The following is a 14,665-nucleotide window of genomic DNA, read 5'->3' as shown; positions in this document are numbered from 1 at the left end:
TGACGATTAGTGCTTACCTTTAACGAAGAAGAGACATCTTCACAGACTGTTGGCTCAAAAGTGTAAACTGTCCAGACAGAATGATTGAGATAGTGCAGCACGCATAAAATAAGTTTGATTTTTCAATATTATTTGATAGCCGTTTCCACCTCCGAAGTCTCGAATCAGTGGAAGGTTAAGTGCTCGTTCTTATAATGTTATGCCTAATCGTTGCCACTTTCTATTGACGTGCCAATATTGGATGATGCAGATGTAATCACCAAACGAATCGTCGTAATTAAAGCGACAATGATTGATATTTTAATTTGACGTTGGACCTGTCTTTTGAGATATCAAAGCAGTTTTATCTGGACAGCATCTTTTCATCATTAACAAGTTATTAACCGAAACGGGACCGAAACTCAATCCATATTAGAAAATTATAAGAAGTCAATAGCCGGTCACTTCGAGTGACAAAGAAATAATTGTTCATTCTAATAATCGTCGATAAATTATTGGATTGTTCGGGAGGATTTGTGCCCTGGTTCAGTCAGATATGTTGGTCATTGCATGCCTCCTACATAGTCGGCTCTTTCTCAAATTGAAAGGATTATCGAGATTTACCACAGAGTACTGTCCCCAAACAGGGTACCGTCCTCTAACTTTAAAACTTACTCACGTGATCCCGTGGGATGATTTTATTGACCGTTAAGAATTATAGTATGCCTCATTCAATAACCTAAATAGGCCCACAATTATCCACCAACTATCCTCGTCCTCCGTTATCGACATTTCGCCGACACGACCTCTGATCTGGTCCATAAATATTCTCTCGGGTGACATATGACCTAATCAAAGGTTTCCAGCTTCACGGTTAAAGAGGTTACTTCCAATTAAGATAGTAGCATTGTCCACTTCCATTGTCTTGTCTTTTTAATTAAAAGTTTCCAGTTCTGTTAATGCTGTAGCCTATATTTCCTGATGCATGACCAGCAACCGCCGTACTATAATGCCAAAGTTAAGTGTTAATGTGAAATCGAAATTGTGAAGATCTGCGATTCACTACATTTGATATGAATTTATTTATTATGGTAAAAGTAGAGGTAGAGCATAGCGTTGCTGACTATTGTGCAGTAGAGCATGCTATATTAAAATATCTCAATGTTCTGCAACTAGTAAAATCCAATGTTGATATTTCTGCGGTCTAGGCTCGTGAAACGCTTCGAGATTCACAGACCAGTCAGTTAGAGGTAATACGTGTAACTGTAAGGTATTCTCTCCATAATAATCAGACTCCAGAGTCATGACAAATCAAAGCTAGCATCCCATCACCTGTAACAATGAAGTCACCAGGTACACGCGCACTTTATTAAGCTCCAATTTGCGGCTGTGCGCCTGGCCAGTTATTCTATTATTCTAATAGATTGTAATTTTAACAAACCTTAGTACTTATAACTGCTGGAAACTAAATCCTCAGAGCAGTGGGAGGATATTTGGGATATGTTCGGAGCTGTAACACTTCAATAAGCTCACCCTCTTCAGGATGTGCTTTGAGCGCAATTTGTAATTTGTGTTTATAGTTCTTTAGTTTGATAGCTATTTTTATCTGCACAGCTGAAATGAAGCTTTGTGAACTTATATAAATTCGGTGTATAGTTGAAATAGTAGCAGGAAACACGTGTTCCATGAGTCTCATATTCTCAAACTCTCGTTAAGTTGTTAGCGACTAGCACAATACTTAGAACTGTGAACAGATAGGAATTTTCGGCGTAGACTTTCCTGCGATTTATGCTTACTGCTAGAGTGAACTAGACATTCATTCCTTGTGCTTTTCGGAAGTCAAATTAGGAAGATAATCCCAGATTGAGTCCGCGCCGTGTTTGTAACGTAGGAATTCTTATAACTACAGTCGACGAACAAGATTGGTATGCTAGACTTGCTTTCATCGCTTCATTTAATATCTGTCAGACCCGATCAATAGAGCTGTTCCACTGTTTAGAATCAGTTGAAAGTCAGGACAACAGTATATGTTACTTGTTTCATGAGTATTATTTCAGATATTTGGCACATGGTTATCATCATGAAATTTTTAATGATTTAAAATGGTTGTCAAGTTTCCGTTTTTCTCGTCAGGAAATGAACACAAGGTTTTATTTTTTATTTTCCACGCTACCACCAAACCGTAACCCCACATTAATCTTCAGGATGGAAAATGTTAGTAGCAACCTCACAACAGATTACCCACCCTACGTAATACCATCTGTAGACTATCTCTTTGGTGCCATCTGTTTCCTCTGCTTCTTCATAGGAGTCCCCGCTAACATATTCGCCTTCTGGTGCTTCCTAGCACAACGGCGCAGCGTCTCCTCTATAGTCTACACGTGTATCAGCGCGGTGGACTGTCTCACCTGTGTCAACTGTTTCCCAGTGGCTATCACCTACATGGCGCTCAGAGACGATATCATGTTTAGGAGTGGGGTTTATTGTAACATTTGGGGTGTGGTTCAGCGGCTACTTTCCTCTCTCAGTATCTTCTATGTGGCTGTGTTGAGTATAAGCCGGACGTTTGTACTCCTCCTACCCTTCAGACGCCTAAAGATGGAGGTTGTCCTCGTGACTGTTGGTGTTCATTTCCTTCTGCAGTGTGTTGTAGTTTCCATGCCATACTGGGAGGTGGGAGGGGAGTTCCAGTATTCTGCTGGTTTTGGTAACTGTGAGAATATTAACGCGCCATCGAACAAGTTTGAGAAACCTAGCGACATTCTGAATGAGATTATATATTCCATACCAATCTTTCCAATCATCCTGAGTTGCATTGTGTCGGTTTTTATTTTGATGAGGGATGCTGATCAACTGCATGATTTGCAACGGGATACGAAACGATACGCTTCTGTCACCATAGTTCTTTTTACCGTGGTCTACATTATCTTCAATTTGGGAAGCAGGATCCTCAACAACTTTAAATTGGTTGATAAGGCAAACAATTTAGATCCAACTGGTTATTTACTGAATTTCCTTTACTATTATACCATTATTCTGAACGCTGCAGTAAATCCAGTTCTCTATATGATCAGGATGCATTCTCTGAGAACCTCCATTAAAAGTCTGGTTCTGAAAATATTGAGCAAAGGGTCTATAACGATTGATAAGAACATGTTGAGCATGGCACCCACCGCGGCCCCAAATAAAAGATTGAGGATCTCGATGAAGCTGCGAGGCAAAACGAGGTTAAATGGCTGTGGAGGGGGAGGGATGGGAGGTTTTGAAAGGAACCTGACTCCACGAATAGGTGAGACGGTGATCATCCCAACCACACCCACGTCTATGTGTGTACATTTAGGGAACACTGCGAGATTGAGAGGAGGACTACCCTGTCCCGACACTCCCTCCTCTCTTAGACAGTTTCCTCTTTCTACTCCTACCTCTCATAGGAGGCTTGATAATATACGATAGCAAGCTGTTTTAAAAAATCTTTGCTGAATGGTGCTTGCTAGTAAGCTAGGTTATGGAGATTTGTTTTTTCTTAAGATTTTAATTTAATTCTAGATCAATTGAAGACCAATGAATCATAGCATATTTTTAGATCGAGTCTTCCATCTTTTTAAGGAAGATCGCAAATTATTTGCCTTGTTTTATGGTTTCTGCATTTTTTAACGTGAGTTTGTAAAAATCAAATCAAATCTGTATTTTGATCAAGCAACTTAAAACACGAAATCTATTACTTCTAACCTTTGTTATCTCGTTAACGCTGATCTCCAGTCCGAGTTTGCTGTCTAGAATTCTCTGATACTGGCCCTTTACTTTGAGATGCCTCTTCTGCATCACCGTGTACGCTTCTGAGTTCCTCTGATTCTCTCCGATCAGTTCTGCCACAGTCTCCTGATAAATATGGTACACTGTGAGTTTCGAATAAATGTAAAATGAGGTCAAAAACAATTATAGATTTGTTACCTTGACAAATTTTACGAAGGAGCAACCTATAAAAAACTATTACAGATCGCAAACATTTCTAACGACCTTACAATTACTTTCGGTGGCGGCAATTTGTTTGAAGATCATGGTTTGCAATGTAATTCTAGTTTTACTGTTTTTTCTTGCATTTGTTTCCTATGCTGGCTGTAACAACAACTCATCCCAAGTAACAAAAACAAACTCCAGCGACGAGAGCGAAACAATTGGAAAGGACACGTCGATTAGATCTGAAGCAACTGCAAATGGCACGACGAGTGAGACAGCACATGTTCATGTAGTAGGCTGGAAAATAAACCTGATAGTCCTAACACTAATTTTCATTTTAGCGGGAATCGCTTTAGCCGTCACATGGCGTCTCCGGGATAGTATCAAGATACACAATCGTATCCCGAAGAAACTCCTCCACTTCAAGATGACGGACCAACGGTTCAGTTTCAACCAGATTCGTAAGAGATTCTCCCTGGCGATAACCCCAAAGCTTGAATTAGCTAGATCCAGGATGAGCATGGCAACAAACAGCCCGGCTCCAGCACAAGAACCACGTAATATGGGGTTCATGAAACAGTACAGTAATGGTATGAAAAGAGACAGTTGGGACGTTTCCAGGGACAGTATTACCGGGGGTCCGAGGTCCAGCTGGCAGCAGGATACGATGACGAACAGCCCCACCCTCCTGAAACTTTACACTTCTCGGGAGCCCAGATTGTCTACGATAGAAGGATCAAAAATGAACTTGGGAGATGAGGACGAACATTGGGAACCGTTGTCCGATGTATCTGATCATAGTGAAAAGGAAATAAACATTTTTGATGTGTGATTTTTGTTACTCTGAAATTTTTGTTTTACCTTTAGTTCGTTGAAAATTGTGACCCGTTTGTCGAGTCGAGCCTTATGTTGGTTTCGTAGGAGAAGTTGGTTATCTCTGATGTGGTTCAGGTTGGACTGCAACTGTTTCTCTGTCTCTTGACCCGCAGTCAAATCATTCTCAAAGTTTTCGATCTTTTTACTGGAATAATTGGACATTTTTTAATCGTTACGTAGATTGTGTAATATAATTCGAAACCATGAATTTATTTTCAATCAAATCCGCTCAAACTATATGCGTGTTCCTGCAAGTTAATTTAGACGTTAAAAAAAGTTACCCCAAATCTGCGATTTGATCGTCAGTTTGTTTCTGAATCTTCATTACGACTCTAGTGGCATCTAAACACTCCTGTATCTTTTTGCTGACGAGATCGTTACGCCACTGCAGGTCGTTTATAGCTTTCTGGGTCTCCTCACTTTCCTCACGAACCTAATAACGGAAACTTTTATAGCTGGAAGTGACACAGATGTGAAGGCCAATGACTTGTTGTGAGTTGTCACACATTTGTGTTCCCAGCCGTCACGAACTTATTTTACAGCTATTCTATTTCATAAATATATTTTATGAATCAATTTGAGTTCAATACTACAGCGAGTCTGAGTGGAACATCTGCTCACAGAAATAAAGCGAGAGGTAGAAACAGGGGTAGTTTTAAAAGGTCTGTTATGAATAGATTGAATAAATTGTGGTCAAAGAATTTAAGCCCGAAAAATTGGTAAATTGTGAATTTCTCAAATAATTAGATTGAAGGTTATGTAATATTGTATATAGTACCTGTTTTTCCTCCGGTTTGAGCAGAGTGATTTGTTTCTCAAGGTCCTCCTTCTCCGCCTTGAAAGTTGTAGCAGTGTGATCTATCTCTGCCTGCAGCTTATCTCGATCCGTGTGTATACCAGTCAGTTTGTTACTCAAATCATCTTTCTTGTTAGAATACTTCTGGTGTATCGCTTCCAGGTCGTTCTTTTTCTTTTGAGTCTGCAGGAAATTTTATTGACTTAGGATCAGTTCATAAAACTACAAACTAGCGCTCAAATTGAAATAAAGAATTTTCGTTCGACGAAACTTCTAAAATCCACCTACCCTAGTCAATTTTCTTGAGGAATCCCCCTGGTACTTCTCAAAGTCCTCCGCTTCGCTCTCCATTTTGTTGGAAAGTGAAGTTTTGGCCTGGATCTCGTCCTGCAATGTCTTGCGCAACATGGTGAGGTTGTTACGTAGAGCAGTCTCCGTGTTCACGATATCTTCCTCTGTACGGTGTGCTTCTAACGAGAGCTTCGCGTTCAACTCCGCCAGTTTTTGCACCTCCTCTACCACTACCTGGTGACCGATTGAATGTACGTTTGCTGATTACCATAATTCCTGATACATAATCTATTTTGCAGAAATATAGCCGTACTTACTAATTAGAGGACAGTGAGCGAACACGACGGTGATGTTATTTTCATCATTATAGCATAACTCAAGTTTTAGCTGTGTTTATGCCGACGCCCATTTGACCACACCAACGCCCCTCCCCTCCCCTGCAGTCAGCAGTTACTTTACTCAATTTAAAAATGAATGTACAACTGAGAGATGTTGTGATGTCTGACCTGTAGTTGCTGGTCGAGATGTTTCAGTTCTGCTTGTGCTCTGCTTGTGGCCTTCTCGTCATCTCGTGCTTTCTTGATACTGAACATGGGTCAAGTGTACATTATGCTGTTTTTTAGCATATTGAAGGCTTATGCTTAATACTTTAACTTTATGTTCTGTGAAATTTTAACTTTTCACGCCATAGAGCGGACAATATAAAACGGTAAAATTAAGAATAAAATCCAACATGAGAATCTCTGGCACTGGCTGGAACTAATGTGACTCTTAAAATGAACAGAAAGAAATCCATACCTGACGGTCAGTTCCTTCTTAAAATCCAAAATTTCCCGCTCCATTTTGACGAAGCTTTGCAGTGCCTCACGCAGCATGCTCTTATCAAATCTCAGAGTTCTCTGTTTTTTCTTGTCTCGGTTTTCCAATTCTGTTTTCTAAAAAAGAAATTACTCCGGGTCTGATTCAAAGAAATTCATACCTGACGGTTAGCTCTTTTTTAAAATCTATAATTTCTCGCTCCATCTTGACGGTGGTTTGCAGTGCCTCACGTAACATGCTTTTATCAAATCTGAGAGTTCTTTGCTGCTTCTTGTCTCGGTTTTCTAATTCTGTTTTCTAAGAAGGAAACATAACTCAGCTTACCGAAGAACGTTGCGAAAGGTGTAGGTGGAGGAAAAAGGGGATATAAGGAAAAGCGGGATATAAGGAAAAGCGGGATATAAGGAAAAGCGGGATATAAGGAAAAGCGGGATATGAGGAAAAGTGGGATTTAAGGAAAAGCAGGATATAAGATGAAGGGATAATATAAGTTGGATCCAAGGAGGAAAAATAGCTTCACATTACTAACAGTGCGGCAATTGGCTTTATTCTACACGGACAACTGGTTATAACATTATTGTTATGACAAACAGATATCTTACCACGTATAAGTGCTAGGAATATGTTTTGATTAGAGACTTCATCAATTAAATAAATATTGGTTGAATGAATATTCTATTAAACCTTGCAATTAAATCATTGAAAAAATAGGAAATATCGTCGAATTTAAACTCTTTAAGTAATTTATTAAGGCTTTTCCAATGGACTGGAGTAGAACTGTCGCTGACTAACCTTTTCTGCCATTTGTTCGGAGAGACGCTTGTTGGCTCTCCTTCTAGCTTTGATATTTTCGGCAACCTCTAGTAAGTTTATCTTCGCTGTGTTAACCTGGATTGGATTTGAGAAATCAAGAAAACAAACTTTGATCGAAATTAAATAATACGGAGCCGGAATACGATAGTACATGTACTGTAATGATTTGTTAATAAACCACGTGTGCGCGGCTCAATGCGCGAAAAATAGCAGACTTGGTAAGCAAATATATGCCGGTTTCCAGGGAAACAAGTAGACCCAATAGATAATTTCCCAGAAAAAACACAAAATAGCCACAGTGGATGATGGAAGGTATATTTACACTTGCTTCCTATCACCTTAATAACACCAGAATGTGTGTGTGTCTGTGTGTCTGTGTGTCTGTCTGTCTGTCCGTGTGTAATTTCCGGTCAAATAACGGAGTAGTTCGCTGTTTATTAGTCTCATGATTGAAATACTGATATCTGGATATTATCCGGTTGGAAGAGACAAGGACAAGTGAAACAAGGAAGTTAGGAGTAAGGGCAAATTTTCGGCGTCAACGCCATCTTCAGGCTAAAATTGTTATAAATGTTAGTATATAATAAATGCTTCTATACTAGTTAAAATGCTAAATTAAAATTACACACACTGAATACAGGTTACATCAAATGGTATTGTACATTACATTCACTGTAATGTACAATACCATTCACTGTAATGTACAATACCATTTGATGTAACCTGTATTCAGTGTGTGTAATTTTAATTTAGCATTTTAACTAGTATAGAAGCATTTATTATATACTAACATTTATAACAATTTTAGCCTGAAGATGGCGTTGACGCCGAAAATTTGCCCTTACTCCTAACTTCCTTGTTTCACTTGTCCTTGTCTCTTCCAACCGGATAATATCCAGATATCAGTAATTTCCGGTCGGTTATACAAAAAAAACGGTAAGAGTTACGGGACTGATTTTTTCGGTATAGTGTCGACAAAACTCTGATGAAGCCCATAGGAAATTTTTTTTTAAATCGGCCGGTGGTAAGTGGTTTAATTGATGGTTTTGTACCACAAATGTTACATAAAATTGCTTGAGCAGAACGGCAAGAGTAACGGGGCTTGCTCTCTCTCTCTCATTACTGTGTTATATGTTATAGCTGCATTTAAGTAGCGTCATAATTGGATTAGCCCGGAAGATTCGCTTTAATGTTATACCTTAAGCTTATTAGGGGAGGGGGGACTGTTAGTGTTTGGGGTCTGTTTGGACTGCAGAGAGAGAGAGAGAGAGAGAGAGAGAGAGAGAGAGAGAGAGAGAGTTCATACGACAATGGTATGCGTGTTTTCAAATATAATATGCGGGTGTGGTGCGGAGTTAACAAGGGTTAATTTCTATAACGATTTAAATAAAAATAGAAAGCGGTTCAAGACGGGAGTGATGAGGTGTAATACTCGGTGTTCAGACCTTATGATCATGGAGTGTGGTGCCTCATGGCTAATAATGACTTAATTATCCACAAGAAATAACTGATTATGAGATTATTGTTTAAGAAACTATTGGGTCACCTAATGCGGGTTTTGACTTAGCGGGTAATTACTCCTACCCTTTTTAACTGCGGCAGTGAAATCCCGGCCGTAGGCCGGTTTACACTAGTACCCCCTATAATACCGGGCCTCTTGCGAGAGTGACAAAAAGTGCACAGTTAAAAGAAACCCCCGTGAGAAATCGTATTTCTTGCACAACTGGGTCTAATTATAAAGGCAAAGTAGAGGTCCGGTACATTCAGATACCCGGTATAGATTGGCAAGATTGACGGTACAGAGAGGTTTTGATCATTAAAATCAATAAAATGATAGTACATCAGGTAAAATCGATTCGATCTTAAATGGTCCTTTTGTGCTGTTTCTTTATGTGGAATTTGATAAAGCTGTATTGTAATTAGTTATGAAACTCTAATATTGTGTGATTAACCTTTTTCAGGTTCAGCCCTTTCCGCTAAGCTATTCCTAATTATTAAAATATGCCGAGATCTACTGAACTTCAACTTCAAATATTGATGATTTTAGTATTCCCCAATCTGAAAATGTTCGAAGTTTTTCTGCAAAGCATTTTTATCCACATCTCGAAACAAATTTGTAAGCGAAAAAGTTTTGAAGTTTTTCTAAAAACTACATTTCTCCGTGTTTCAAACGATTTTAATCATTTTAAAGTTTTAAGCCAATAAAAATGTTTGGTAATTAACTAATTGGCAATTATCCAATTAGCTGATAGTCTAATGTAACAAGAAATGCGGCCGCTTTTCTTTTGTGGATGGCCGCTCAATTTCCCGATCCGTGATGGCGTATTTATCATATTCCATACAACCTGGGGACGGCCCAGTCTTTACTGTTTATATAAACATGCAAATATGGCGAAGTGACATGCCGACTGCCGAGCGCCGCCCAGTTAATATAATTCTATATTGAATTTGAACATATGTAACCATATTTTTATTGGTTATGCAACCTGACACGGATCTGTGCAAGATAGTACTTCTAACTCAAAATAATAATAATATGCTATCAATTAGTGCCTAGTGGGATACGTACATGATGAAATTAATAGTGTACTTGGTTGGTTCAGCGTCGCGCGCCAACAATTATATACCTTACTCGGGATTATTACGACGGGTTTATTAACGACCGGTTAAAATATGGTTCGGGGAAAATATGGCGAAATTGCTCAAAACCCACCACATTTTCCCGGTCGCCATTTTACCGGTGTCCAACCTTTCAATTTTAGATTCAAAAATTTTGTCTCAGATGTAAATTTCCTTATTAGAGATAAGCAAGTTTAGAAATTTTCGCATTGCTAAAACTTGTGAAACAAGTCGAATTATCAATAATTGTTGAAAGTAGACAGAAATAATGACTCGTGGTTAATCAAACTAGATGGAAAATAAGGCAACTTGGTCGTTTAGCTCCGGACAGTCTATGCAACGTCTATGCAACGTCCATGCAACAACAAAAGAACCGTCTATGCAACGTCTATGCAACGTCCCTGCACAATGAACACTCTATGCACACTCCCTGCACGGTCAGTCTATGCAACGTCTATGCAACGTCTATGCAACGTCCCTGCACAGTACCATATGAACACCGGCTACTAGCCGGCTAGTAGCCACTTTTGTAATAACAGCTCCTCAACTTCACATTACCAACCGGCTACTAACCGGCACTTGAAAAGTGGTCACTAGCCGGCTACTAACCGGCTACTAGCCGGCTAGTGACCACAAAGTGGCTACTAACCGGCTACTAAGCGGTCACTAGCCGGCTATTAGCCGAGCTCTAAAGCAGACCTACTAGTAGCCGGCACTTACTAATAGGTCTGCTTTAGAGCTCGGCTAATAGCCGGCTAGTGACCGCTTAGTAGCCGGTTAGTAGCTACTTTGTGGTCACTAGCCGGCTAGTAGCCGGTTAGTAGCCGGCTAGTGACCACTTTTCAAGTGCCGGTTAGTAGCCGGTTGTTAATGTGAAGTTGAGGATCTGTTATTACAAAAGTGGCTACTAGCCGGCTAGTAGCCGGCTAGTAGCCGGTGTTCATATGGTACTGTGCAGGGACGTTGCATAGACGTTGCATAGACGTTGCATAGACTGACCGTGCAGGGAGTGTGCATAGAGTGTTCATTGTGCAGGGACGTTGCATAGACGTTGCATAGACGGTTCTTTTGTTGTTGCACGGACGTTGCATAGACGTTGCATAGACTGTCCGGAGCTAAACGACCAACTTCCCGAAAATAATTTTTAACATTTGAAGTGTAACAACCAGATCGATATTAAGATAAAGGGAGAGATGTTTAGTCTTCCAATAAGTTGTAATCATCTTCGTTATCTTCATCTGGATCATCCCTTTCATCAGTTTTAATTAATTCAAGTTTTAATTTAACTGTTACTTTTACTTTGAGTCCTATTTCATTATGTAGAGATAGTCAATACCTAAGAAATAAAAAAATGGCCTATTTAAATCAAATTTGACAATAAGGATATATGACAAGAATTGGGCAAAAAGGTGAATTTATTGCAATTTTAGCCAAATGAAGTCGAAAAACCTACAACAAGTGTCCCAATAGTCTTCTTTAGTGAATATAAGACAACGATTAAAATATGAGCACCCATACCCCTTGGGAACCCTAAAAGCTGAGTAGGCGGGTTTATTAACGACCGGTGAAAATGTGGTTCGGGAAAAATATGGCGAAATTACCCTAAACCCACCACTTTATCCCGGTCATAATAATCCCGAGTAAGGTAATTCAGATTATCACTCAAAATAACTTTGCGCAGGTAGGAACGTGGGCGGGCACGTATTCACGCACGCTCGCACGGTCGCAAGCTACCATATACAAAGAAAACCTCGTTAGCTAACCAGTTAGCTCGCCAGTGTTCCGAGTGTTTTGTTTCGTGTAAATAATGATATGAATACGTTATGTCACATCATATTATTGTATCGTATGCCAGCTTTATTGGCTGTTAGGGAATGCTCCTCAAAGAGGTTTAGTTCACAAGACCGCTCCAATAAAATTTGTAAGTTTTCCAATTGAATCAAATATTACTAACGTTAATACCTTAATACTACACACTTGAAAGCTTTGTGGTTTAAAATGTCATAGAACCCTGCAAACATAAAACTTGATTAGCTCGAATTTTATATGGTTAAACGGTCAAAGGTGCTAATGACCGATCTACATCAGTTCTTCTGTCAGTGAGGACGACTCCAATACCACTTCTCGTCACCTAGCAGATCAACTAGGTCTCTGAGATACGGTCTGAAGAACTTCTCAAGGAGTTTAGTTGTCTCTGGCAGAACATAGGGGATCTTCAATTCATCACTTATCTGATTCCTTGCGATTCCTTCCCGCTCTTCAAAAATCTTCTTCAATATCCTCGCAGGAAATCGTGGTATCTCCAGGAAGTCACAGAGATTATTGATAGTGGTGATCGGGTCCCGGGTACGTTCCTCCATCTGGAGTATATAGATCTGATTCTTGGGAAAAACCTTCATGTAGTCGAGAATATAGACATGGTAGATACTTGCATATAAATGGGTCGCTAGTTGGTGGGTTTTAGTGCTATAAGTGCATCCTCTCAAAGTGTTCTCTTTCAGGCAGTTATTAAACTTATCAACCGCCTCCGCCACCAAATTATGATATTTCTCCGGTGTAATGGGCCTGTCGCACTTGTATGTTTGCAAACTCTTACAGAAAAACTGGTACGCTGATCGCATCCGATTGATCGGGTCCCGCAAGGAGAATATAAATTTGGTTTTAGGATTAAGTTTTGCAAGAGTGTCTGCGGTAGTCACTGGTGGCTCTTTGTAACCGGGGTGGAACGTTTCCCAAAACTCGTTGTCCCATACGTAGGAGGGGGTAGCGTCCATAGTAATTCCGTGAAACAGGACATCCGTTCCTTCAACTTCTTGGTAAGTTGGCATCAGATAGTCTCGATACGAACCTCTATTAGCGTAGAACCTGAATGATCTGGGCAAACCATGGGGAGCTCGATGCATTGGCATTGCTCTTCCTCGACTTCTCCTGTCAAAGAAATGTGTTTCTTTCCTGGCTCGGGAGCTTATAAGGACGTGTTTTTTGAGGAGTCCAAATAGATCTGTCGTTCCAGCTTTTGTGAAACCGATGATGAAAAAGTAAGGTAAGCAAAACATGGCCTCCCGGTCAAGAAGATCATTTCCTTTCCAGCAGGGGTTCTTAAATTCTTTCAGAAATTCTTCTTCAGGTGGGAGAAAGGTGAACATGTCTTTAGGATTTTCTGTGATTAATTCTTTTTTCAGAGTTCTCCCGTTCAGGTAACAAAAAGTATCATTACAGTTCATCTCGTTCGGATCACCGAATGAAGTCCTTTGTGGGATTGCTTCCTCCACGTTCATTTCCTCATAACTTGGCTGCTTCTTTAAGAACCCGATATTCTGGTACTTTTCAGGAAGGTTTTCAATGACTTTCATTGGCCTTGGTTGAGAGAAAAATGATTTGTAGGGTATATCTTGCGTTCTTACTCTATTTTCTGTTAAATTTCCTGGTATAGAACTAGGCAATTGTTTCATCGCTGATTTTTTCATCCTTTTTGTGTTTATGCTTCCTAAACCGATGACGGGTTTCTTTTTCTCGTAGATCTTACTTGAAGGTGCTTTATTACCTAATATACCGTCAGCTTCTAAAACCTTTACTGTGACGTCACTCAAAATGTTACTGAATCGATTTCTTCTGTCGACAGCAAGCTGGTCGTCCTCAGCTCCACTTGAATTTCTTATAGTATTCTCAGTTTGTGACAAGATCATTATGAGATGGAAACTAGCAAAAAGTAGCAAGACCCATACAACCTTACTTTTCAGCCATCTGCTAAATAAAACCATTCTCGCCGAATAAGCCGAGGCACACCTGCAGGATTTATAGAATAAGCAAATTTCCAGGAACATCAAAATCAATAATATAATACAAACGAGCATTTCCTGATTTGATATAATTTTGTCGTAAAAAATATTATGCTTATGTGGAAATGACCCAAGATGGTCACTGAACTTTCTGTGAGTCATTTGGGCTGGACAGAATTAGATTATGGGCCCTTAATTCTGAAGACGTCTTAATTTCAATTCATAAATTCTGATGCTAGTTATTATTATCTTAAACAACTAATCGATGATTAGAAATAAGAGAGCCAACTACAATTATAGCGTCACACTGTACTACTATGCATCTAAAACACTCAATTATACATACAACTATACAAAACGAACAAGTAGAAGGTCACAGCACGGAATAATGCAGATGAGTATAACTTAAATATAATGAGTTAATAATAACGTAACGATAATAAAGTGAGAGGTGCTGACCACATTTGATTGCTCTCATCACCACATGGAAGACCTCTGGAAGAAATTAAGTAAATGTCTGCATAGATGTCTGGGTGATAACAATACCAGTAAATAGAAATGATCAGTAATATGGATTATGGTACAGGACCTACCTGCTAACTTTACAATAATTTAGCAAAATGTTACAACCTTCGGAGGGAATAGAGGATGATATTTTCATGTTAAAGTAAAGAGGCCAATGTCCTGATATTTCATTATTGGGTTGGCCTTCATTTTAATGTTAACTGCAAGACAC

The 14,665-nt window shown here is 39.5% G+C and overlaps 2 protein-coding genes across 6 annotated transcripts in view; both read right to left on the bottom strand.

Annotated features, from left to right (window-relative positions):
- Window positions 1-14,665, bottom strand: part of LOC134813957 (coiled-coil domain-containing protein 178-like) — a 66,008-nt gene that overhangs the window by 34,102 nt on the left and 17,241 nt on the right. For 2 of the 5 annotated variants that reach the window (XM_063821934.1, XM_063821911.1), the window contains exons 12-19: window positions 7,494-7,606; window positions 6,698-6,829; window positions 6,406-6,484; window positions 5,897-6,133; window positions 5,591-5,791; window positions 5,094-5,245; window positions 4,798-4,957; window positions 3,709-3,858 (exon numbers count right to left, since the gene is read on the bottom strand). In XM_063821934.1, coding sequence (XP_063678004.1) covers window positions 3,709-3,858; window positions 4,798-4,957; window positions 5,094-5,245; window positions 5,591-5,791; window positions 5,897-6,133; window positions 6,406-6,484; window positions 6,698-6,829; window positions 7,494-7,606 — 1,224 coding nt within the window. Of the gene's footprint in view, window positions 1-3,708; window positions 3,859-4,797; window positions 4,958-5,093; window positions 5,246-5,590; window positions 5,792-5,896; window positions 6,134-6,405; window positions 6,485-6,697; window positions 6,835-6,878; window positions 7,016-7,320; window positions 7,333-7,493; window positions 7,607-14,665 lie in introns of all 5 variants that reach the window. The other 3 variants (XM_063821926.1, XM_063821919.1, XM_063821941.1) reach the window with 3 other exon arrangements.
- Window positions 12,089-13,973, bottom strand: LOC134820339 (carbohydrate sulfotransferase 15-like). Its single transcript, XM_063830622.1, has one exon. It carries the CDS (start codon window positions 13,909-13,911, stop codon window positions 12,247-12,249), a length of 1,665 nt encoding a protein of 554 aa, XP_063686692.1. The 5' UTR covers window positions 13,912-13,973; the 3' UTR covers window positions 12,089-12,246.

Source organism: Bolinopsis microptera, chromosome 1 (genome assembly GCF_026151205.1).
Source record: "Bolinopsis microptera isolate Bmic1 chromosome 1, MBARI_Bmic_1.0, whole genome shotgun sequence".
In the NCBI taxonomy this organism is placed as follows: Eukaryota; Metazoa; Ctenophora; class Tentaculata; order Lobata; family Bolinopsidae; genus Bolinopsis; species Bolinopsis microptera.
This window is presented reverse-complemented; position numbering and strand designations above follow the sequence as displayed.